The 26,295-nt window shown below is 32.7% G+C and overlaps 1 protein-coding gene across 1 annotated transcript in view; it reads right to left on the minus strand.

The window, feature by feature from the left end:
- DACH1 (dachshund family transcription factor 1) overlaps nucleotides 1-26,295 on the minus strand; it is a 414,137-nt gene that overhangs the window by 112,619 nt on the left and 275,223 nt on the right. Inside the window, exons 4-6 of the mRNA XM_014859930.3 lie at nucleotides 22,276-22,448; nucleotides 9,026-9,161; nucleotides 5,644-5,778 (exon numbers count right to left, since the gene is read on the minus strand). Coding sequence (XP_014715416.3) covers nucleotides 5,644-5,778; nucleotides 9,026-9,161; nucleotides 22,276-22,448 — 444 coding nt within the window. The remainder of the gene's footprint in view (nucleotides 1-5,643; nucleotides 5,779-9,025; nucleotides 9,162-22,275; nucleotides 22,449-26,295) is intronic.

Here is a 26,295-nt window from a genome sequence, read left to right on the forward strand (position 1 = left end):
AATTACTTTCACAATCATTGATATAGAAAATATCTGATTAACATAGCTACTTTAGTAATTTTTTTCGAAAACTGTGCACATTACAATGTTGTCATATGTAATCAAAACATTCTCTAAAATATTGTGGTTTCAATTTTCCTATTTGGCTTCAAACATAAATAATGATCACTGTGATATTACAAATTGTAAACAGATAATATAATTCAGTGGTTCATAACATGTATATTTTCCTATCTATATAAGCAAGCCACACACCCATTAGCTAATTTGATAGTACTAATTGTTTCATGGAATATTGATATGCGTCAATTGCTCCAGACATATATTATCTCACTTAATTCTGAAAAGAAATTTATTGCATCCACCGATGCTAGACTCTGTGCTGGGTATACAACGATGAGGAGAAAACATAGCTTCTGCCCAGAATAATTTTGGTCTGAGCACTAAGAGCTAAAGAGGCACATACATTGCAGGTAAGGAAAGAAACCAAATCATCTGGGAAAGGACAGAAGATGTTTGAGAAAAGTGTGACAGGATGTTCAGCAAGGTACATGGAGAATAAAATAAACACGAAAGCCCATATTTTATACCAATTGCCCAACACTACAGGTATGTCATGGGAATTTCATGGTAAGGATTTTCTTAAGTCATCATTGAAGTATTAATGCAAGCTCTGTTTCTCAAATTATAATTCATAAAATAATAAAAGCAACGCCTTAAGAAAGTTTCCCCTGAGCTGTGGCTTCCCATGTGAAATCTGCCAGGTACTCAGGAAAGAGCCCCAGGATTTAGAGAAGTTTGTCATCCAGTGTTGTGAATCACAGAATTAAGAGTATCAGAATTAAGCGCACACCTTTCTATGACAATTTGGAAACTGAAGAATAAAGTTATGTGAGTAGGTATTTAGGGAGAATATTTTATAGGAGACTTTAAGAAATACCAAGAGAAATTACATCTAAAGGATAAAAATGAAGGAGAAGTTGCATGTTAGAGAATTTTGAAATGAAAATACTCATGGCCTTATTTGTGTGTTAACATTATCAAAATATGGAAAGTTCTAAAGAAAGGAGGCTTTCACTCCACATACAACTATATAGTCACATGAGACAGTAACACGTTCAGATTTTTGATATATGTGTATATAACATATACTACTAATTAATTTGTGTAATGTCAATCTACAATTTAAAAGGAAAAGTCATTTTTGAAAGCTCAATCCTAATTTGAGCAAAATGAGAATTTTTAAGCAATGAGAAATATGCAAAAGGAAATATATTTCAAAAAAATTATTTCCACAAACTTGAGAAAAGTGATAGCACAGACTTTTACAAAAGGTGTTTTGGAGGGAAATGGTCCACAAAGTTGGATGCTAGGAAAACATTAACAAGAGAGGAAATCCCAATATGGCCAGAGTGCTAACTACTTTACAATTCAGAGTACCAATGGAAATCTTTTATATAAGTATGTTAACCACTGGAAACCTTGAGCACTGCCATCAAGCAGAATATGCTACAAAATAGATGTTTTATGGATTGAAGTAAATTCCCTGTATTTCCTGCTTCTTCTTAAATTACTCCTGCTTCTAAAATGGCAGAAATTAATTTCCTGCAGGAGTCACCAATGAAAGAAAGTTTTCGTATTTCTTATGAAAACAAAGAGAGAAGCCTCAATTATAGGGAAAATTAGGATGCATATCAAGAAAAAAAATCTGTACAATTACAGCAAAGAGAGAGAGAGAGGGAGAGGGAGAGAGATGGAGGGCAGTTTTTGCATTTCAACTGGTTTATTTCACGTATCTGGCATTCAGTAAATATCTATCATTGATTATGTCATTTTGGTATACACAGTCCAACACTGAAATACAGTAAAGTAAATTAACTATTCAGTAGTTAGTGCAACTACAAATGCTTAAGTTTTCTATAACTGGAAAAAGCTGATACTATAGGCTTACCTGTATCATATGTTTAATTCTTAGTAAATTAAAAGTGAGATAAATTCAATAATAACAAAAAACGTGCATATGAAACTACATGCAAGGTACAAAGCATGCCCCAATATAGCAGCACTTTAAGGAAAACCAAGAAACGAATTATGCATGAGAGAGTAAGACTGTAAATTAACATGAATGGACAAATACGCAGAGGAACAACAGAGAGCTACAGCATAAAGAACCACTCAGCCTAGTTACATAATTCAAAGGTCAATTATTACCATCTATGCCACTAAATTTAGACTGAGAGAAAAGCTCAGCAATATTTTTAAAATCCAGAAAACTTGGAATATTTTAGAAAAGTTAGAAGACATAAAATTGTTTTTGAATCTGTGAGCTGTTTCAGTTTTCCTTAGCATATATCTTTAATGAACTCCTAATTTTAGTCAAAGTTCATAATACTAAAAGCATTTCTGCTTACACTTGGAATGACTGAAACAATATTATATGTATATTACTTCTTGATATGCTAGCTCATTTTCATATTTATATTTTGAATGTACTTTAATTAAATTCTTCCTAGGTTCAAAAGCATATTCGAGTGTTTTTATTTTTAAAAATAAGAAGAAAATCTACTCAGCACTTAGTATTTCTGAATTCCAATGCCTGTAAAACCACTGGTCCTTCAGCTAATGGTGAATTGATATTCTGTCTAATAGACTGGAGTCAATAGCTTTTTAATATTAAGAAAATTTTAAAATGCTTTAAAGTTACTGATGATTAAGATTTTAGACAAAAGGTAATTCTCAGCATACAAATTAATTTTGCTGTCTATTCTTAACATCAATGTTTTCCTAAGAATTATTATCTTTTGAATGATTTAAAGGGGTAAGCAGAAAATTACATATAGGAAGTTCAAGCCTAAAATGACACAAACATATAATTAATTTCTCTACAAATGTTTCTAAATGAAGCTGCTTGTTTTAATACAGATATGTGTAGTAAGAAAGTTACAGGGCTAGTATGAGGCACATGATAAATGTAGTCATGAAAGAAAACAATTTTTAATTTAGTAGACTCTATCAATCTAGAAAGCCTATGAATATTTACTATTAATTCAGTATGCTGAAAAATAGATAAAAGAGAGAGAGTGTGTACAAGAGCAGCATATAACAAAACACACACTATAATAGTATCAAAATCTCTTACAATTTCTAGGACTACATAACTACATTTGAAATCATAAGATGAGTTCAATTATAATTTCATATTCCCAGGGAGAATATTAAAATAAAACTTATTTTCCTTTATAAAATATACCTTAAAATATTGGAAAACGGTTGGAATACGGTCACGGTCTTTAAACTGACAACAAAAGCATTTTACAAACTCAGATGTGATAAGAAATACCATTAGTGATATAAAAAGTTTTTGTGTATATGTGTGGTCAGAACATTCCTTTGTTTCACATAGATGTACACTCTAAAAGTATGTGATTCCACGTTTTGCCATCCTATTAATCCTCAAAGATCTTCACGGTTGTGATAACGTTCCTTCACTGTCTTCTAGAATCTTACAGTAATTCAGCCCAGATCAGCATGCATTCATAGATTCTCTAGTCTGTTTAAAGCAAATGTAATACATGGATGACTCCAAGGAGTTTACAGTCTAGCAATGGAAGCAGGTCAATGAAGAAATAACTTCCGAATACACAGCAAATGTTGTAATGAAGATTTTGAGGGCAGGCATACAGGAAAACCAGAGATGGGGCCCCTACATCAACCCAGAATGGCATTTCAGGAAAGCCTCCCTGATGGCAAAAAGTTAAATAATAACAAATAGACGAGAGATAGATAGGTAGATAGATAGATCAGTAGATAAAACTCATGACTCATGAAAAAAGAAATGGTTACGAAAATTATAGGTCAGCTCAACTCAGAACATCGGGTTGTAGAAAACTCCACCAAAAATTCCAGTAGAATTCATTATTCCAGTCATGCCTTTGGTTGTATTCTCTTCACTACCACTCTGGACTTTTATATTTCACTCCCAGTGCTTCCCCACCAGGGTTCTGCAAGAAAATGAAGCCCTGATTCCTGACTTCCATTGTATATCATAAATTAACTTCCCTCTTATGCATTTCCAGTGAAACTAGCCATGCAGCCTCCATGGGAGGATTGAGAAATGAATCACTAAAATCATTTTCTGTAGGCCTTATTCTTTTGCAGAATCCTGGTGGAGAATGGCTGATTAACCTAAACAAGGAATTCTTATATTTAAATATTATTACTTAAACTTAAATCTTCTGTGAAGCTTTATATTTTCTCACTATGCTAATTTTCATAGTATTTCCACAAATAGATTTTTTGATTAAACATAAAAGTCATATGTCAAAATATACATAAGTCACAATATATATGACATTTTTATTCATTGTTGAAGAAGAACCCATGGAAAAATTAGAATTAAACATTTAGAGACCATCTGGCCTACTGATGCACTGCATTTAGTCCACCTAGCTTAGTAATAATACTTGACATCAAATTTCAAAATAAATAATTAGGAAGCGGCCTTAATGCTGCTCTCTCTCAATTATGCCTTGATTCTAACATTGGCACCTAGAAAAGATTATCATTTTCTCATTGACATTCCATACTGCAGATAATCTAATTTGTAGAAATATTGTATTCTTTCTCCCTAGGGGCTCAGGAGAGTTGAATGGAAAAAGGTTTTATGTAAGCATTTTTACTTCTTTTGAATAGCCTTTCTAGGAAAAAAGTTGCTCCACCTTAACTTAGTCTTTTGCCAATCATTTCTTTCTGATTATTTAAACATTCAATTTTATTTCTTTTTCTTTTTGATAGCCAATTAATTGTGGCTTATGTATAATTATGTTTTCCAAAGAAATAATCCTTTTCATAACACAGATTATTTGATATTCATGTCAAAAAAGATAGTCAAGTACCCAGTCTATATTAATAAAATTATAAAATATAAAATTAAAATGCAAAAAATGTGCAAGCTCCTATATTCACAATTCAAAACTTACCATTTGAAAACATGAATTTGCATCTACTAAGCACAAATTTCCAACATGCATACTAAAATAATATTTCAATTTCTTCATGAAATAGGGCACAAAAACACAAATTTTTGCCTGTAAAAATGAATTAGGCTGATATGGATGAATACAAATAGGAAACTTTCACAGCTCTGCACAATCTGGGCTTTGTTATTTGTTACATACACTTTTGAAACAACTACAGTACACTGGTTGATAAGATTCACTTCTGTTTCCTGACTGGTCCAAGGACCACGCGTCTTTTAATCCAAAAAATATTCATAGTAATTCTTTGTATATTGTTCTTGCTCTATCATGCTAAGTAAAATGAATAATTGGCCCTGCAGGTTTTGAGGAAGACAAACAGTAGAACTTCAGGAACTCAGAGATAACAATTAAAGCAAATAACTCTCCTCTTTTTTTAATGTATTAGAAAATAAATTAACACCTACCTGTTATATAAGAGAAAACTGGCAGGTCTTCATCCATACTTCTTTTTTGTTAAATAAGCTTAATTTTTACTTAATATTGCCGGTTTTTAAAATGTTTATATGCCATCTTTTTATATAATCTAGAAATATACCTGATCCCATGATTAAAATTTAGTTCATATGGTGAGCAGGAAAAACAAGACCTTATAATCATATATTACCTTTTTCAATATGCATCCTTTTTGACTCATGTCCCATGTCATGACCAGCCAAATCACCCTCTTTGGGCCCTGGGAGTACATTTGGTGATAAACCCATCAGCATCTGGTTCATGGACAACCCATTCTGATGGACAGCTGTTAAGCCCGAAACAAAAGAAAAAAGACAAAAACACCATAACACACAATGTTCTAATAAATTATTTAAACTTTTGAACTCAAAAATAAATATAATGCTCTAACATTAAAATTGATAACCATGATAATTCTTAAGGATAAGCAGAAAAGTGTTGAAAACGAAAACATTTTATCATATTTTTATTTTACATAAAATATGCTTTTTTTAAATGTCTGGAATACTTTTGAATGGCTATACAATTACAACCACTACTAATGAAGTATTTAAGCTTTTATCTATTGCATCACATTCTCTTCCAGGTATATAACCTTCCTTAACTTTGCAACAACTACAATATTAACATTAGAATGCTCTTTAACACAATGATGTTAAACATAATAAATAAATTCTAGTGGCATGAGAAGGCAAATAGATTTCTCAACAAGTTAAGGCACTGAAATAACTGTTTCAAGAGTCATTTCCTATTCTAGTCAATAAAACACAAAGTTTCATAGATATCAAAGTACTTCTTTAAAAAATTGGATTTGAACTCAAATTTGCAAATAAAAGTGCCCAGTTTATATCTATTGAATGGTTCAATGATTTTAAAAAATAGTTGCTTTCTTGTACTATTAAGAGAAATCTGTCACTATTGAAATAATAAAGTAGATGATCAAACACCTTTATGATTTTCACAATCCAGTCAATAAATTTCTTTATAAATTGCCTGTGAAAATCTTGGTTTTGTGCAAAAATTTGGACGAAGAAACATTCTGTAAAACTTTACTTTCTCTGGAAAATAGAGATTTTTTAAATATCATAAGACTTTGTTAGGAATTACCATTTGGAAATCACCACAGTAATAATTGTCTCAGGGAAGAATCTTCAATGGATGATTCTAAGACTGGTGAAGTAAAAGTTTGACGAAGAATAGAACATTTACACAGTCCTAACATAGCTCCTCACAAGACACTTATTATCTAAAACGGTAAAGAAAATGTAACTCTATGGTAGAGAAAGCTGGTAGTTACCACCTTAGCCAAGTGATAGTTATTATAAGTAATGGAGAAATACTATATGTGTCCTAAAATGATGCACTGAGAAGGACACACTATCTTGTCTGTGTGATTCCCGCCAAAAGGCATAATCTAACTTAAGTCAGGAAGAAACATCAAAAAATTCCAAACTGAGTGACGTTCTACAACATAAATGGCCTATATTCTTCAAAAATGTCAAGGTACTGAAAGACAAAAAAAGATGAGGAACTATTCCAAATTAAAGGAGACTAAAGGAATATGATGAGAAATTGCAACATGTGATCCTGGATTGCTTTTGGACCAGGAAAGAAAAACCTCTTGTTATGAAATATATTGGTGAGGAAAAAAAAAGAGGTAAAAATATCAATGGGAAAGTTGGTGAAATTTGAATAAGATTTGTAGTTTGGAGAACAGTACTGTAAAAATCTTAATTTCCTGATTTTGATCATTGTTCTGTGGTTATGTAAGATAAATTTCTTGATTATAGAAGATAAACTATGAAATATTTGAGGTAAAGAAGCCTGATGTCTATGACAGGGGCACTAGAGTGGTATTACGCCTTTATTGGGGTTTCTCTTTCAGAAAGATGGATTGGGTGAATCTGGGTGATGAGTATGCAAAAATTCTTTGGGTATATGTGTGTGTTCATGGATATATATTTATTTCCATTTGAACAATTATGGTAGCCCACTCATGCAAAAATTTCTCCTTTGTTTCTATCAAGGATGAAAAACAATACAATGATTAACAACAAAAAAAGAATTTACAACCAAGCTTTTTCAAATCTTTCTCTAGTTGTCAATATTTCCTTTTAAGTAGTATGAAGAAAATTATTTTTATTTATCTAGAAGGACAATGCCTTTCCAATGACCACATCTTATAAAAGCATTAGAGATGAAACCAAATATTCATCACTAAATTTCTGACTCTAGTGTCAGCATAACACAAAAGCATACAGAAAATATTTTATTTGAAAAATGGTTTGAAGTAGAGAGAGGTAGGGTTTACTTGCCCCAGGAATATCATTGATTTGGGAATGGCTATCAATTGATGTGTCCATTTATTTATTAACAGTTACAATCATCTCTTACAAAATTAGGGAAACATGTTTTGGGCCAAATTGAGTATTCCTATTTAGAATTATGTTGAACTATATAATTGTCAATAATAGACTATTTTTAAAAATAATTTTATTACATACAATTCAACCTAATATTTAAGTTATCTACCTCAACATTATCCATATTGAGGATTTCTGCTTTATGCAAACATTCCTTTACAACTTATAAAGACACTTGCTAGGAAATGTTTTTCCTATTATGAAAATGTTCTCAACAACCAAATAACTCCAATAATTTTTTGTAATTAGATGAAGTTTATATACCATAAGCCTGATTTCATAAAATAATAACTAAATCCTGGAAAGGATACAATAAATGTTGGTTTTATTAACCAGGATAGTTACTGTTAATACGTTCATTTTATTGGAAAAACACTACTAGATTCTTATACAGACACAAAATAGCCAGTTAATTGAATGACATTTTTACTTTACTCTTAATTTTCTTGGGCATGAGGACCAAGATTAAATATCTGAAAATAGGATCATGAAATAAAACATAGCCCTACTTTTTAGAATTTAATAACAATAAATTATGACAATGTGCATTATTGAGTGATACTAATTTAAATCCTAAAATTTAACCAATTTCAAATTCCTCAATCTACTGATCATCGGAATGACTAAGAAATATTTTTTAAAAATCAGTTCTTTTAAATTCTATTTCTTTTACTCTTCTCTCTGGATATCTTTGTAGACGAAAGGAAGAATTCTAAAAATTAGTGAATTTAAAAAACTGGCAGGGATGGGATTGAAGGAATGAAGATGAATAACCTATAAACAGTATACTTAGACACTAGATATTGGAGAGTTGAAGGTGTTTACTTCAAAAACTAATCTAGAAGGTTACTTACCTTCTCTAACTGTTTCATAGCTCAAATTTTTATGTGTGGCATCAAAGAGAGGGAGTTTATATCAGAACCTGCTAATGTAGTGCCATACCTCATGATATTGCAAACTGGGAAACATAATTTTGAGAGATGGCTATTGCTACAGAGCTTCAGAACATGATACATCTGAGATCTATTTGGAATGAGGGCATTTTGATTAGAAAAGCCAGCTGCACCTAATAAAGTTTAAAACGGTGACAAGTAAAAGTATGAGACCTACGGATTCTGTCAGAAGAGCTCTCAGTCCGTGCTGGGGAGCTGGACACACTGCTGCTGCGATGTGATGATGGGTGACTGCCAGGCCTTCGGCCCTCCTCGAGAGAGGGGGCAGGCGAGGGGCTGTCGGGCACTCGCTCCTACACCATCATGGAAAGGGAGGGGTGAAGAAAAGAAGTAAATACATTGGATCTTTACTTAAGGAACGTTGATTTTTCTAAATACTATAGAAATGTGAAGACAATAAACACATTTTTTCATCAACATTTAACTGTATTAAAAGACATTTTTTATCTTGAGCAAAGACAAAGTAGGGAAAGACTAGAAAAGAAACTAGTTCTGTAAGTAAGCATCACTGTAGTAATGCAAAGTGTCAATCCTCTCTTTGGATAAAAAGAGACACCAAAAAAGGACAACCAGTTTAGTACCCATTAGACAAGAAAGAATTAACAAAACAAAGCAGCTTTCAATTCTAGACAATTATCAGTTTGGAGAAATCTTTAAATATATTCTATTGCTTCAGTAAGTGTCTAAGGATCATTTAGCACACAAATTATCAACATGACAGATCGCAATAATAATACCAGAGGAGTTGTTAACAGCCATTTCATCATGGCACTGCTCTGGACACACTTGGATGGTCACATTGTAAGGCATCATGGAAATCGATTATTATTTAACATTGGAATAATTTTCTTTAATTCTAATAATTTTCAGACTACCTTCTACTTCTAGTTCCAATTCAACCCCACAAATGTATTAGGAGGGGAAATTGATGAAATATGTAGTAGTTGCATCCCAGGGAAATCTGGTATCATGTTGCCTGATGCTAAACATTCAGGTCTCACTGCATACCTTCCCCTCTAAGCCCTGAACCTTCCCTATTAGACTAATGTGCAAATACATTGTATAACTGTCTCCAACAAGCTATTATAAATGGAGTTACAGATTAAGAAATGAGATACTCATTTGTTAACATTTTCTTCTTGGAGCATCAAGATATTTACACTTTCAGATATCAACATACATAGACGTAGATGACCTATCTTTTCAATAATTAATATTTGGAAGTGTAGAAGTAAACGTCGACATGATACATGATAAATAATAAGTAACTTATTTCTTATTAGGCTACAAAGATATAAATACTAGAAGAACAGACTTTTAAAATTTAAAAGAAAAGAGTTCTAAAATGTAATTGGCCTGTAGGAAGCTGTTTTCAAAACATCAATGGCTAACCTAACGTGGAAAACAAGGATGAAGCTCTGTAGAACAAGGCTTTGTTCCACCAGTGAGAATGAGGGTCATGCATGTCTTTGGTCTCAGAGGTTCCATTATCCCAATAATGGTTCACCATCCTGCTTTGCACTAGAATCACTTGGGAAGTTCTTAAATGTGCCCACGCCTGGGCTTTACTCCCAGGGTTTCTGGTTTACTGAGTGTTATTGGTTGAATTGTGTCCCTAAAAAAGATTGAAGTCCTAACCCTCCTCAGTTCCTATGAATGTGACTTCATTTGCAGATGTAATTGTTTAAAATGAAGTCATGCTGGAGTAGGGTGGGCTTTTGATGCAACATGACTTGTGTCCTTACAAGAACACATTGTGAAGACACAAGGGAAAAATGTCATATGAAGATGGAGGCAGAGATAGTTACACAGCTACAAGCCAAGAAGTCTGAAATCAAGACATCAGCAGCACCATGCTCCCTCTGAGATTCTAGGGAGAATCCTGCCTTGCCTCCCTTTAGCTTCTGGTGGTGGCTGGCAATCCTTGGCTTGCATACCGGAGTAGGATGGGCTTTTAATGCAAGTCATGTGGAACTGCATTTAAAAGACTGCAAATGAGCAAATGAGAAAGAAAGAGGTGGGGCAAGAAAGAGGGAAAGGGAGATGCACACACTCCAAATATTAAAATTTACAATTAACTTGTTCAAGGAAGTTTATGGCGCAAGATCCATTGGTTATACTAAAGAATACTAAAGATGGTATTCAACTGTATGATTTGCAGATTAAAATATTTTGAAATCTATGTCTCAAATAACACAAAAAATGAACACATTATTACTTATTTTTCTAAACTAAATAAATTAAACAAGCTATGCTTCTAATTGGTCTAAGTTCTTTAGTCCACATGCAAACAAATGACCTAAATTTCTAAGAAACAAACACATATATGATTTAAAAGAGCAGGGAATCCACATCTGGATGCCAAAAGTTACCCTCTATCTTCTAATTATAATTTAAAAGCCACTGAGATGATAAATAATTTTTCTTAACATTCGCCCCTACCCTAAACCATGAAGCAGCTTCAAACTACACATTTATTATATGTTCAGTTTGATAAGTTTTGCCACAATCTAGAATATTTCCATAACCCCAGAAATGTTCCTCATACCCCTTTCCAGTCAATTCCTCTTATTTCTATAAGCAACCACTTTCTAAATTCTATCACCACAGAGTAGATCTGCTGGTTCTAGAATCTCATAAAAATGGAATCATATAGTACATACTTTTTGTGTCCGGCTTCTTTCACACAACAAAATGATTTTGAGATTCATCCATGTTGTTGCATGTATCAGTTTATTCCTTTTTTATTGTTGAATATATTCATTTGTACAAATATACCACAATTTGTTAATCCAAAAAGAAGGCAATAAGGCTCACATCAAGTCTTTGCAATCACAAATCAAAGGATAATCTTGGCTTGTGCATAGCATTCAAAGGTTGGATTTTGTATCTCTTTTGGAGTATCTGTGCATTTATTATAGAGCACGGATTTATAAAACTGTATAGTAGAACTCCTTTATAGTCTATATAAATGTGTTAGTAAGCTATGCTATAGCTAACTGCATACATGACCAGAGATACACTACAAAGCATCTAACCTTGATTTCTTGAAATTCTGACAAAGAGGCACACAAGTTTGTCTTTGCTTTAAAGCTAATGCCTAGTACATCTAACTCTTCAGGCTTGAATTACATAAAAATGTATGATATGTATTTCAGAAAGAACATTTCTATATTTTCATATAAATAAAATTTTCTAAATTAGCCATTCGATTTTCTTCAAAAGCTCACTCACATCAATGTTTATTCATCAATACATTTTAATATTCTTATTAATAATTATGTGAGTGTCCATATTTGCTGTGGCACATGTTTGACTGAACAGAGATAAAGAACAATCTGGAAATAAATCAATCTCTCTAAAATCATTTTTGCAAGTCTGAGTTTCCTATCATAATAGATTTCTTAGTGGTGCTAATGGATAGCACGAGAAACTTATTTTTTCCTGAGATATTTAACTCATCAAATACTTAAATATTTAATGCATAAGACTCTATCAAAAATAATTATATCATTAAAAACAATTATTTGTTTATTTTATTTTCCACATAAATATGAAAATTATTTTGTTAGTCAATGTATGTGTCGTTTTTCTTGATGATTCTTTTCATTCATGCATTATTCCCTTATTCATTTATACATTCAAAATAGTCTAAAGATCGCATAATAAACTAGGCCAAAAATAAACTAGAGTAAAATCTTTACTTAAAATACATCTTAAAAGCATAATTTAAGGCCTGGAAAATATAGGTGAAATTGTAGTATTTAATTTAGCTTTAGCTTATTTTTACTTTAATTCTAATTTTTTGTCTAAGAACAGAGGATACAAGGACAATACTTAATACTTTTATTTAAAGAAAATATTTTAATTTATGCAAATTTTTATGATTTAAAAGCTTAAGGATTCAATTGAAACTTTCTATAAATTGAGACAACATATTCAGTCACTTCACTCAATGTATAATTTCAATCTTTGGAACATGATGTATTGTTCTTTGAAGAATTTCATTAAAGTAAAATCCATTGAGCAAGTAAGATTTGAATACATTGTTGCACAATAAATTAATTTATTTCAACAGCTAATTCTTTTATCATATTTATATGCTTGCCTTTCCCGAGTATGCTATACGATGGAGAATAATGGAGACAGTAAAGAATTGCTTAGGAGAGAATCTCACAATTATTACTGAAACAAAATAGATAATGAGTTTTATTCAGACATAATAAGAAAGAAGCAGTTCAACGTCTATAGGGAAACTATGTAAACTGGATTTATCATTTCATTTGTGTAATACCCTTTAACCTCCAGGATGGGCCTGAAGTAGGACAAAGAGGAAGAATATTTAATTTAATACTTCAACACACTGCTTTATAGTCCTGCATCGTAACTCCACCAATCAATAAAACACAATCTTTTGCAATGTTCCATCTTTATAAAACTAGTCACAATAATAAATGAAAATTTAAGAGGAATACTCTCTCCCTGAAAAAAAAGGTCATACTAATAAACTAATGGTAACAGAATAACAATAAAGGAAAAGCTGCATTTACTGCCTCTGGGTAGAACAAGAAGTATTGGTCTCCAGAATAATTAGAAAAAAAGATGAAATTTGAAATGATGCATTCTAGAGCTCTAAAATAAAAAAGTATAAAATGTTCAGCATTGCACACATAATTTATTAACCATTTAAAGAACTGCATATTCTCAGCTGCCTCCTCTCTGCCACAAAATGTAATGTATTTTATTCACTTAAAATATTTTCTTAGACTAAGTCTAAAATACCACAACTCATTTCTCTAAAGGATTTCTTCTAGCTTTACTCTGTGTTGCTCTTTTTAAAACTGTCTTCATTTTCATCTGTTTATAGTTAGAAATTCCCTCACTGACTATGTTATGGAAGTGGGGAGAAGATATTTCTAACGTTAAATGTTATCTTGGTATATAACTTTTAACTTACAAAATTGAAGTTGACTAGGACTTTATATAATCCAAACTCTTGAGCTTTAAAACAACTCAAACTTAATTCTTTCATTCAAAGAATATTTACTGACGCATAATGTGTACCAGAGTCCTAGGCTCTGGTTATATATAAGTTAACAGAACTGACAAAAATCTTTTCCCCCACACAGCATCTATCATAAACTAGTAAACGTTCTTAGTGAAGTCCAGAACATATACACTGATTAAGTGTGACATCCAAATTCCCTTGTTCTGGAAAAATGAACAGAGCAGATAACAGAAGGGATCCTGGATTCAGAAAAATGTTAAAAAGTGCTTTTGGAAGACATAGCAAATTATGCCGATACACTTGCATATAGCAGAGGATCAGGCAGCCACCATTAAAACTGCATGACTCAAAGTTCTAAATTGAGGTTTCAAGGGATAGTTACATAGTTCTTTTTATTTGTTTTGGTGACGATACTCAAGAAATATTCATTTTTACTAAATATGAAACTGGTAGGACCCCTGAGTATAACCATAAACAATTTTATTCTCCTACTGTCTCTTTGAACTTATTATTCAGTAGTGGCAGGGGACTATATTTTTCCCACATCCGTATGAAAACCCAGGCAGCCTTTTCAGATTACCACGTTTTTGGCAATATAAAGTCCTATTTACTTTAAGCAACAAAATACAGTCTTGACTCAGAAATTATAACTCATCCCTCTGTAATAATAAATACTAGTGTTTAATTAAAAGATAGGATTTCTTTCTTCTCCACACTCAAGGAAGGGAGAGTAGAGGGAGGAAAACAAGGAGAAAAAGGTAAATTCGGACTTTGGCTAGCACTGCCTTTAATTGGCATCACTAACTGTGCATGGAAGATGTTAAAAGCCAACATTTTATCTAGTTAAGGCAGTGTGTAAGTTCTTAGAGGCCACCACCACTATGAACTGCTCCTACCCAGTTCCTGAATGGATCTATTTTGTCTCTTTGTTGTTCTGTCCCCTGAATTTCCGGCATAGTTAGATCTGGAGACTTGATTCAAGATGATTTGGGGGCAAGACTACTTCATAGATAGTGTTGCGCGCTTCCATCAGAAGCGCATAATGTCTGCTTGGTTGCATTTTATGATGCCAGACACCAATGATGATCATGGCCTAGATTCATCAGTTCATTAGGACTTAGAATTTGGTGGTATTCTAAATATATCATTCCTTAGTCATTTATTTGCCAAAAAATGTATATGAACAGGAAATATCCCTAGTGAAATATTTGGATATCCTGAGGGACAGTTTGTATGGGAAAGGCAAGAAAACGCTTGATTCTACCCCTTTTATCCTTTATTTATACCTTTATTTGTCCATTAAAAGAATCAATTCCCTAGAATTCTCCAAAGGTGAACAATTAGTTGATTTTTTAGTGTTATTACAAACTCATGAATTTAAATATATGTGATGTCTTGGAATACACTGATGTATGATATCCGCAGTGGTGGTTGTATTTTAACACTTTTTCTTCTTCTTAGCATCCTCTTTTCACATTTAATGTCAATACTCAAAGGAACATTAAGAGAACGTAATTAAATGGTTTTCTAAATTCAAGTAAAGATTATATGACATCACTTTTCGTGAAAAAAAACTTTAGGTCTAAAAGTAATTCCTTCATCTAGAGTTATTTATGGTTTCCCAAAAATAAAATATTCTGTACTTAAAAACAAACATGAGGCACATGACATTGTGCTAAGATTTTAACGTACTTTGAGAATCAGATCACTTTGGTTTTAGTTTTTATAATCTTTAAACATTTTAAACTTCATGCACGTAAAGTCCTATTTACTACTATAGTATTTTAAGCATCTGAAGGAAAGTACTAGAGAATAGAAAATTTATACACTGTATTTTCAAATGTTTTCTCAATGTTTAAGTCTTTAAATGAGAATGTCATAAAGTATGTTTCTCCCCTCACTCTCCCCACCCCCTCTTTCTCTCTCACACACACACTTACAAATACACCAGGTTGGCAGAGAAAATCAAAAAATTTAAGTCATATTTCCTGTTATCAGAAAACCCTATAATGTGGCATGAGAGGAAAGATGTTTATTCAACAACGTAGGATAATTTGAATGTTGCCAAATTTCTCAAAAACCATTCTATATTATCCCTGAAGAAAATTGAAATCTGAAAAAAATGTATTTAAAAATCTGCTTTGTATACTACTGCACTACAAAACCCCCAAAATCAAAATACAGTTTTGTTAGGTGAAAAGGAGAAAAGAAAAAGAAAGTGAGAGAGAGAGGTCTTACTATACAATTGTGACTTCTTGTCAAAAGCTTGACGCAGTTTCCTTAAAAGAATCTAGAACTTATTTTTAAACTGATGATCATAAATACTAGAGGAAAAAATAATAAAACTAGTGATGAGATGAAGACAATGTCAGTGTACAAAGATTCTAATGATTTTCTAGATACTAATTTAATCATCGTGACAACCTAATGAGGTAGTAAAGTTATCAACTCCATTGTATAGAAAAGGAAACAAAGAGAGAGCTACTAAGTAACTTGTCTAAGGTCACATAACAAGGAGGTGGTACAGCTGGAATGCAAACTCAAGAGGTCTTCCTCCAGAATCCATGTTTAAAACCACTAAAATATACTGCCTTTCTTCTTTTCAATGTTTTCTCAGCAAGAACTTTTTTTCAAAGTCCTTATGATATCATTGTGACTTTATTAAATAAAAACTGAGAAAAATATTGATTCATTCAGGGGGATTTGGAGTTACTTGATGAATGACACCCAAAGAGAATCAATTAGTAGAACATTTCAGCCTATTAGGAATTCTCTAATGACAAGAGGAATTGATCTCTTGATTTATACTGTTTATTTTCCTCAGTGATTTAAGGTAATACAAGTAATACATCCTTTTACAATTTGGAAATGATACAAAGATGATATAAATAGCTAATCTGAGAATTTAGAGTGCTAACACTCAAAAGTATCTACAGAGCCTAAATCAATGGACTAGAAAATAAACATGGATAAATGAAAATTCCTAATACAAATAAAAGATGAAGAATTGGCTTAGTTGAATTTCATGTTGCGAAGGCATGAAATTTACTGAGTCACATATTCAAATAGCAAAACAGTCTTATAAATTATTACTGTATTTATAAACTATTGTCCAAATTGAGGTTTATGTCAGTTCTACTGTCTTTTCTCTGGCTGGTTCACTTCCAGAATCTTGTATGAGAGGGGCTAGGCAGGAGAGAGATGATGTGAAAAAAAAAGGCCAACCAAGACCTTGATGAGGAATGGTCAGAAGAAATTAAACATTTGGTCTGGAGAAAAGAAACACTAAAAGTACTATATTAGAGGACTTATTTATTTAAATGGCTAGAACACAGAAGAATTAGTAAACATTTTCCTTCCAAGAAAATATAGTAAATTTAGGGTAGATGCTATTGAGATGAAAATTTTAATTTGATTAATGAATATCTTCCTCACTAGAAAATTTACTGAAAATAGAATAGGCCATTTACAAAAGTTGAGATATATAAAAATGGGTAGAGACAGTGGAATTATTTCTCCACCATGGGGAAAGCTGGATTATATAACATCTAACATTCCAAATCTACGTCTCTTCAAGTTCTACGAATGCTAAACACTAAAAATATATGGGTCTTACTAACACATAATAGACTGATATAGAGCTTATAATAATTTAATATACTCTTACAGATAGTTGGCTATTAGGGATTTGAATTAGAATTATTATTGTCTAAACAGTATATGTCCATTTCCTCCTCAAAGTTATGTACTAAAATATTTTCAGTAGTTCTTGACAATGAGCCAGAGAAAGTCTAAGTTTAATACTTTGGCAGACTCCATCATGAACACTTGTATTTAAAGAAAATAACAATGTTATTCATCTATACAATTTTCTTTTCCTCAATGTTTTTAATTTCTTCTCTTTTTTCAACACCAAATCCTGTGGCTCCATAGTGTTTGATAGTTTAGTTTGAGCTGCCTCAATTGTCTGAAGCCTAAGATTCACATGGGTTTGAGTCAATCAGAGCTCTAATGCAGGGATCAGCAAATTTTTTTCTGTAAAGAGCCAGCTAGCAAATATTTTACTCAACTCTGTCTTTGTACATGATAGCAGCCATAGACATCGTGTAAATTAATGAGTGTTGCTAACTTCCTTTATTTATAGATGCTAAAATTTGAATTTCATCTAATTTTCATGTGTCAAGAAAGATTATTCTTTTGATTTTTTTTCCCAGCCACTTAAAAATGTAAGCCATTCTTAACTTATGGTTCATCCAAAAACTGGCAGCAAGGGTGGACTTCACCCAAGGATGGCAGCTTTCAGACCCTGCTCCCCTCTTTGTATCGGTATGTCCATTTTCATAAATAGGTTTATGAGAAAATCATTGGAGCTCCATTACCTCACGGAAAAGCACGTAGCAGAAAGAATATTTTAAAATATGTAACTCTCAGAGCTGTGTTTTTGCTTCTCTTCTATCCTACAAAGTCTTATTGCCATTCTCATTTAGACTGAGTTTTAATTTTAATTCTTGTCATTACTGCAAATAGTGTATCCTGGCACATGGAAGATCTCTCAAACTTCTATTTTCCCTGCAAAGGCTATTTCTCTTGTTTAATCTTTCTTTCAGATGGAGGTAAATCTTTGGTATTTAATATTTCACTTTTAATCTGCCGTCATAATTAAAATCTCTTCAGGCAAACAAACTTGCAGGCACTATTCTAATTACCCACTTGGGCCCCATACTATGTAATATGACATAGGAGTCAACCTTTTTCTTTGGGGAAAATAAAAATTTGACCAAATTACGTTTAACTAGTATATATCATTTGGGTTTACTAAATACTGCTTGTACTATAAAATCTACTATATCTAAATTTATACAAGTTGATTTACTAACTTGTATGCCCTAATATTTGGAATTCCATAGAGAATCTATTCCTCAACCTTATTTTCTGAGGCCATGCCTTCGTATTTTTTAGCAAAAAGTATTAGAATTGTCTCATCTATTTTTTGAAACGTGTCTACTCTCCATAATCTTCACCTATCGGCATCAAATTTGAAGCTATACAGACAGATAGCTTTAAAGGAAAATGGCAAATATGCCTTTGAGAACTTCCACAATGGCCAATTGAACTTCACTTTGATGTTGGCAATTAAAACTATCAGCTTTTACTTTCTCTAATCATTCTCAAGTGGAGCCATTGTTTCCTACTTAGCTACTATCACCATTTACACGACCACCACATTCAAGAGAATTTCCTTTAATCTATCTGTAGCCAAGTGTCTGAAAATATTTGCCCCAAGAGACTAGGAAGTGGGATATCACTATAACTTAGATGTTGGCACACATTTCAAGACGCAGTGCTCTCTCACTTTCTTATTCCCTTTTTACGTATTTCCTTCCTTTCTCCCTATCTCCCCCCTCTCTATTCCTAACCTTAATTTAAGACACCACAGGAACGTTGCTGACTTTCCAATAATCTAGATTGTTTTCTAAAGACACCTTCCAGAGGAAACCCAACTGCTTCCTCCTACTTTCCTAAACTTTGACAACCAAGGATTTATTAAAGGAAGCTTCACTATCTAAGTATTCTAATTAACATTAGATGTAGCACAAACTATTTTTGAAATATATTCATATTGAAAAAATAAAATAAATTAAGCCTCCTGATTCAACTGGAGCCTTTCAGATCCAGGGGTATGTAAGCTACCAACTCATGTCGAAATTATCTACAGCTCATTATTAAGTCACTCATTATGATTTCCAACTGCTAAAATCTGCTCTTCTGTCATATTTTTACTTCACCTATGAATCTAAATCTTATCTAAATGAAAAATAACAAAAAAGTTGTTTTGAAAAGAAAAATTATATAATTAATATTATGAAGATGATTCTCTACAGCAATTATTACTAAATTTTAAAAAATGAGAATAATCACTTCTTGTAACTAATATTTCTTTTTAATTTTTTAAAAAGTAGCCATCAAGAACAATGATTGGAACACGTAAACGTTTTTTCTTCAGCCAAAACCTTCCTCTAGGTAACTTCAATGAGTGAGGCGATGAGAATGTTGAATTCTCAATAATAATTGTTACCAAAAATGATCATAAGTTGAATTACACAGTGATACCTTGATTGACAAATCTTCTGGTGACAAACAAATCCTCTAAAAGTCTCTCAGAATAAAGGAGAATTTTTAAAGGTTCTCTTCCCAGTTCTTGGCTGATGACAATGTAGCACTCATTGGCCTTCTCTCAGGTAAAGATTTTTAAGAACTTGACCTTGGTCTTTTGTGATATTTTCTATTATTTTTCCTCTGGTAAGGATACTTCAGAAAATGATATGGGGGACTAGTAAACATCTCTGTTTATAGAGCCATTATTATATGAAAAGTTGCTATTTGTATATTATTCAACATTCTGTATAAGTAGTAACAGGGCCTTTTTGTAATGTATAATGACATGTATCCATCATAATAGAATCATACAGAGCATTTTCACTCCCCTAAAATCCCCTGTGCCCTGCCTCTACATCCCTCACCCCCAGCCCCTAGCAACCACTAATCCTTTTAGTCTCTCCATAGTTTTGCCCTTTCTAGGGTGTCATACACTTGGAATCCTTCAGTGTGCAGCCTTTTCAGACTGCCTTCTTTAACCTAGCAGAATAAGTTTAAGTTTCCTCCATGTCTTTTCACGGTTTGATAGCTCATTTCTTTTTAGTTCTGAATGATATTCTATTGTATGGTGTCAAGAGTTTACTTATGCTGCTCCATGGTATTGCTGCCTGGGCATCCATTTTGTTTAGTCAAATGACCTGCAGAGACCTTAAACTCACGCTAACTTCCTCATGCAAGTGCATACCCTAGATAGCAGCCACAGTCACAAGCAAATGTAAGTTCCTGATACTGTGATATTGATAGGACTTCCCAAACAGCCCTTGTGCTCAACAGTCTCTTCTTAGATAAGTCCCTGCTCTTCTGATTTGAATTGACCAATCCAGCCCTAGCCTGGGATCCCAAAGTACTTCTACAATGGAGCCTAATAAAGGCATTTGCCCCAGGTCCTGCCTTGCTCCCTGTCTGCACTCTGCCTTGACTTCCCCAAGTGGTCCCTGGAGGCATGCCGGGTACTTCCTCCAGGACTTATGAGCAATAAACTTCTCTATTTATCTTGTAGTCTGTTGTTGACTCATGGCTCACCATCAGGCACTCTGTGTTTCTCTTAACAATAGTTAATTTAACAAAGTCATAACATATGAATGTACCACAATTCTTTTTATCCATTCACCTACCGAAGGACATCTTGGTTGCTTCCAAGTTTCCAGAATTATGAAAAAAGCTGCTATAAATATCTATGTGTGAGTTTTTGTGTAGACATCAGTTTTCAATTGCTTTGAGTAAATACCAAGGAGCTGGGTAATATATAATCGTATGGTAAGAGTATGTTTAGTTTTGTTAGAAACCACAAAACTGTCTTCCAGAATGGCTGTACCATTTTGCATTTCTATCAGCAATGAATGAGAATTATAACAGGTCCTTTTATGTAAGACACACTTCAGAGGCTCCCCTAAATTCAAATGTATTATATTGAGAAAAATGAGGTAATTATTATGTCAAATAAGGATAATGCAGCATGAGGTATCTTTTACTTAGTTTAAAAATTAATAACATATTCTGATGATGCATTTAAAGTACTTTGATTTTAAATACATGTTATAAAATATATGAATGAAAAAGTATACAAACACACACTTAAGGGTATACACATACCCCCACAGAGAGTGACAGAGAGAGAGAAAATGTGTATATACACACATATGTGATGTATGCATAACAATCATCTTATTTTCCACTTACAGTGTACTTTTGAATTTATAAAAAACTTTCAATTTTATTATTTTGTTTAGTTTTTACATATACACTGTATTATCCATTTTTTAGATGTAGAAATGAATCAGAAAGATTGAGTTACATGCCCAAGGCAACACAGCTAGTAAGTGGCAGAACCATAATTTAACCCTTCAACCTTTCTGGTCTGAAAACAAATCAGGTACTATCTTCCACACCTTAAGGCTCATAACTCTACACACACAGACACACACATGCAGGTATGCACCCACACCCCCAACACACACACACAATCATACATATAAGCACACACACTATTTGAAATATACCATTCAATTTCCTATGTTCATCTCTCTCTTAATACATACACAGAGAACTTAAAATTAACCTAGCCTGCCTAAATATTGTACCCCTGGTTCTAATTACTGCAAGTGACTTTTCTTGTAATCTATTTACTATTACTTAGTTATTCAGAGTTAGAATTACTTATGGAATAAGAAAAATGGATTGAAAGATGGTGGCTTAAATGATGCTTAGCCTAAGCTAAAACAATTGTGTGAGAAAACAACTACCTTAATAACAGATGTCTCAACTCTGGATGGAGGACTCTGAACTTGTGCTGCTGCCGCCATGTTGGCAATGGTGCTGAGATGGTTCATCTGGCTCATTGCCATGGTGACAGATGCTGGAGGTAGGCTGACAGGAATTAGAGGATGGGGCATCATCATAAAAGGAAGTTCCAGTCCTATAAAAAATACACATATATCATCATTGCTCTGTTCAAATAAAACGATGAAACATGGTATATATCATTTATTAAAGGGTTAAGAACATAAGTCATTAAAAACTGTAGCATTCAAAATGTTCTGATAACGACAGTCAAAGGAAAAATATTTGTCCTCTTTGTATGCAACAATACCCCACTCACCACTCAGGGAAATTAGGCTTAAAGCTAACTAGTTTGGTGCCATGTTTTATCACAAGCCACTCGTCATGTGCTTAATACAAATGGTCAATTCTTTGCTATATTACTCTTCTGATCAATCCAATTCTTGTTTAAAATACTAGGGTCTTCTTTAGCTTAGCACGATTATTTATTTAAATGTAGTATATCTATTATGTCCTATATTTTACTATTCCATAATTAGACAATTTTTTTTTCTTTGCAACTACCATTTTTAGTTCTACAAAATGCCATCGTACCATTTGGCAGAAGGTGGCCGTGCTGAAGATGGTGGAAAGGATGACTAACTGCAAGGCTACGTGCCCCAGGCCTGCAGGGGTGGGTAGCAGAAGCCTGAGATCCCTGGGGTAGGAAAGAGGACAATGTTTTCTTATCCCAAGAACCATCACTGTTGCCTGTGGGGAACGAATATAAATTATTTGGATACAATATTATTCCAAATCTTCTAATAACTAACTTGAAATGAGGTTTTAAAAAGCATACCCCAATTGGAGATTGGCCAAGTGATTTCTTAGGAAATAAGCTCAAGTAAATAAATTTCCCCTAAACCATATTTTCTTTTTGTTTTTCTATTTCTTAGGTAGGTTCTCAAATTTTTTGAAAACTAACATTTCTATAACATTTAGCCTATATGTGAAGTCTAATCCTGTTTGACTAATCAACAATATAAAATGGCTCTATTATATACTTAGAGAATGAATTACTTCTTAGAACTGAAGCACTCTGATAGTTAAAGAATGCAAAGTGATCCTTGTATTAAATGGTATCCTAGTCACCCTTCAGAGTTAAAATTCCTCAGTTCCACAGCAAATCCTAAACATGAAATCATTAAATGCCCAACTTCGTTAGAGAGAGAGTACAGAGAACCCAAAAGATCACTTTACAAAAGATAATAATGTCGAAACAATAAATTAAATGTGTGTGATCAACAAATACATCACTTGTTTTCAACTACAGAGAGAGGTTAAGTTTAAGACTGCGGCAATATCAGTGCCAAAGTCAAAACAGTACATTGTAGGGCTTGCATTTCAATATTGGTGGCCGTGTCTTACGTTTAAATAGCTCTTGAAACACATTAATAGGATACTTCTTGGAAGGTGTTTATAAATCATTTCAATTTAGACATGTCCCCAAATTAAATTATTTTAATATTAATGCTTAACTGAAACTGTTGAATATACAAACTACCCACTTGAAAGAAAATTTCTGTAATATCCTGGTCAGCTTATGAATTTTCATTTCTTAAAATAAGAAAAAGAAACCATATTTTCATAGAATATGCTTCGAAACAGCAAAGTTGGTAAAACTCCAATCTAAGTGCTTTAGCTCTATTAAAAGCCTCATTGTAAAATCTCTACGACATAGTTTTTAATGAAGAATATTTAGTTACTGCCATGATTTTTTTCCATTTACTTCATGGAGACAGTTAAGGTTCAATATAAATTCAAACTCATTAGCTCAATACTGTCTGGATCTTAGAGTAAATTGTTCAGAAGTGGGTAATGAAAACTCAATTCAAATTCTTCAGCAATCAAACAAAGCAATTTTATTAAACAATGAAAAGAATCCATTAAAATGGATATCTTTATTATCTTTATTATTTTACAAGAAACCATGACAGCTTTTGGCTGAAAAAAAAGTTTATAGCTTCATACAGAAATGACTGACATAAAAGAAATTTCTCCAGTTTGCTCTTACTCTGTGATATAAAATTTCACTTTCATATCCACAAATTTATATACCTTATTTTTCTACTGATGACTTTTTGTGACACTTATACGAAGGTCCTAGTCAAACACGCAAAACTATAAATGACGTCAAGAGGACATTCAGTGACAAAACATTTTAAACACATCCACTTTACAGTGCCTTTATCAAAGTATGTCCAAATTTTTTAATTATGTATTTACTTTTATGTTATCAGTTAAAAGAAGAATTAAGGCAAAATCATTGACTACTGGAAATAGAAATAACACTTTGAAATAAATATTATTTGAGCATAGAAACTGCATTGGAAATTTATAATTGATAGATAATTTTCTCTATACCTCATAATTCATTTAAAAATATCCAACAAAATTTCATAGTAGATTGCCTATTTCAGGATAATTAAATAATATGTGAGTAGATAAAAATGTTCACATTCATTATTTTGGATTCAGTTTGAGTTCTGCTTATACCTCTTATCTACTTTTGTTTTTCTGTTCACTTGAACAAATTTCCTCTCTTATTTAAATCCTGATTACCGGTTAATAAATGGGAAAAAGTAATTTTTCCAAATATAGTTCAATTTTACTCTCATATCAGTAGAGAAGCAGTATAATTATAATTATGGTTTTTTACATTACCAATGTGTATAATATTAAGCTAAAATTCTCATTAAGTCATTCTGAAAGCAAATTGTAAACAAACTACTATCTATTTTCACATCTCTTTTGCATCACAGGATATCAATCCTTTGTATAGGGTAAATATCAACCTTCCATAAGTGAATTTTCCATAGTAAGCTTACAGCAGTAGATTGGATTTTCCCACTGCATAAAATGCTCCTAGCCATCTCCGCCAATCATTATTTGTTAAATACTCATGATGTTAGCTCATTTGGGTAATAAATAGAGCAAACAATTAAGAAACTAAGTCTGATGAAAAATATACAATATATAACCAAGTCAGCTGTAAGTGATTTTTGCATTATTTATAACATCCTTCTCCTCTATTAGCATGAATAAATAAGAACTGAAAATAGGCCACCTCAGAACAAGACATGCCTATAGTTATTAAACATATAATTTCAAACGCTTTGGTTTAAGCCAACATATTTAGTGATATAAGCCAGTATATATATAGTATGCCTACATACAAACACACATACACACATATATACCTTTAATATTAAAGTTTACTATTATGACCACATGAAAACTTGCAAGAGACTAAAGATTCAACACATAAGAAAAATTCCAAAATATAAGAAAAATTCCATAATTTGGTAAGGGGAGTTAAAAGGACAGAAAACAACTGATTCATTTCTCCTCTTCCATTCTTGTAGAATCATGCTGTTTCTTTGACTTTACAGTGGAATAAAAAGATGAGGTTAATATAGCCCTAAGATCCTCAAAGAATATACTGTGTACTATGATAGGGTGTTGAGGTGTGTATGCAAAGACTCATAAAAGACGATAAAAATAAAACTAGTTTTGAGCCAAGGAAAATGGTCATGGGCTCCCAAAAAGACTCAGATAGTGCAGCCAGCTGTCTGATTACCTAGAATCTATAATCGTATGTTAATGTTTGGGGGAGAGGACTAGAGAGAAAGGATCTCCCTAACTAGTCCTGTATACAGGTTGTTTAGAATCACTGGGACAGTCTCAGGCTAGACATCAGTTTACACAGGTGTAAGCAGATCTGCACTTCTGACAGCAGAACACAGGCAGCCGCTATGATGAAATTAAGTGGTGTAACCATAAGCACCACGAAGGCCAGCTACTAATGCTATGGCATGATTTTGGTGGGGTAAAAATGAACAAATGCACAGTCTTGCAGCTGCCAGATATAAGTGGGTACACGAATGTAAGACAGAAAGTTGAAATTAACACCCAATTACCTATTTTGTCTCTAGATAAAAACG

Source organism: Equus asinus, chromosome 11, assembly GCF_041296235.1.
Source record: "Equus asinus isolate D_3611 breed Donkey chromosome 11, EquAss-T2T_v2, whole genome shotgun sequence".
Classification (NCBI taxonomy): Eukaryota; Metazoa; Chordata; class Mammalia; order Perissodactyla; family Equidae; genus Equus; species Equus asinus.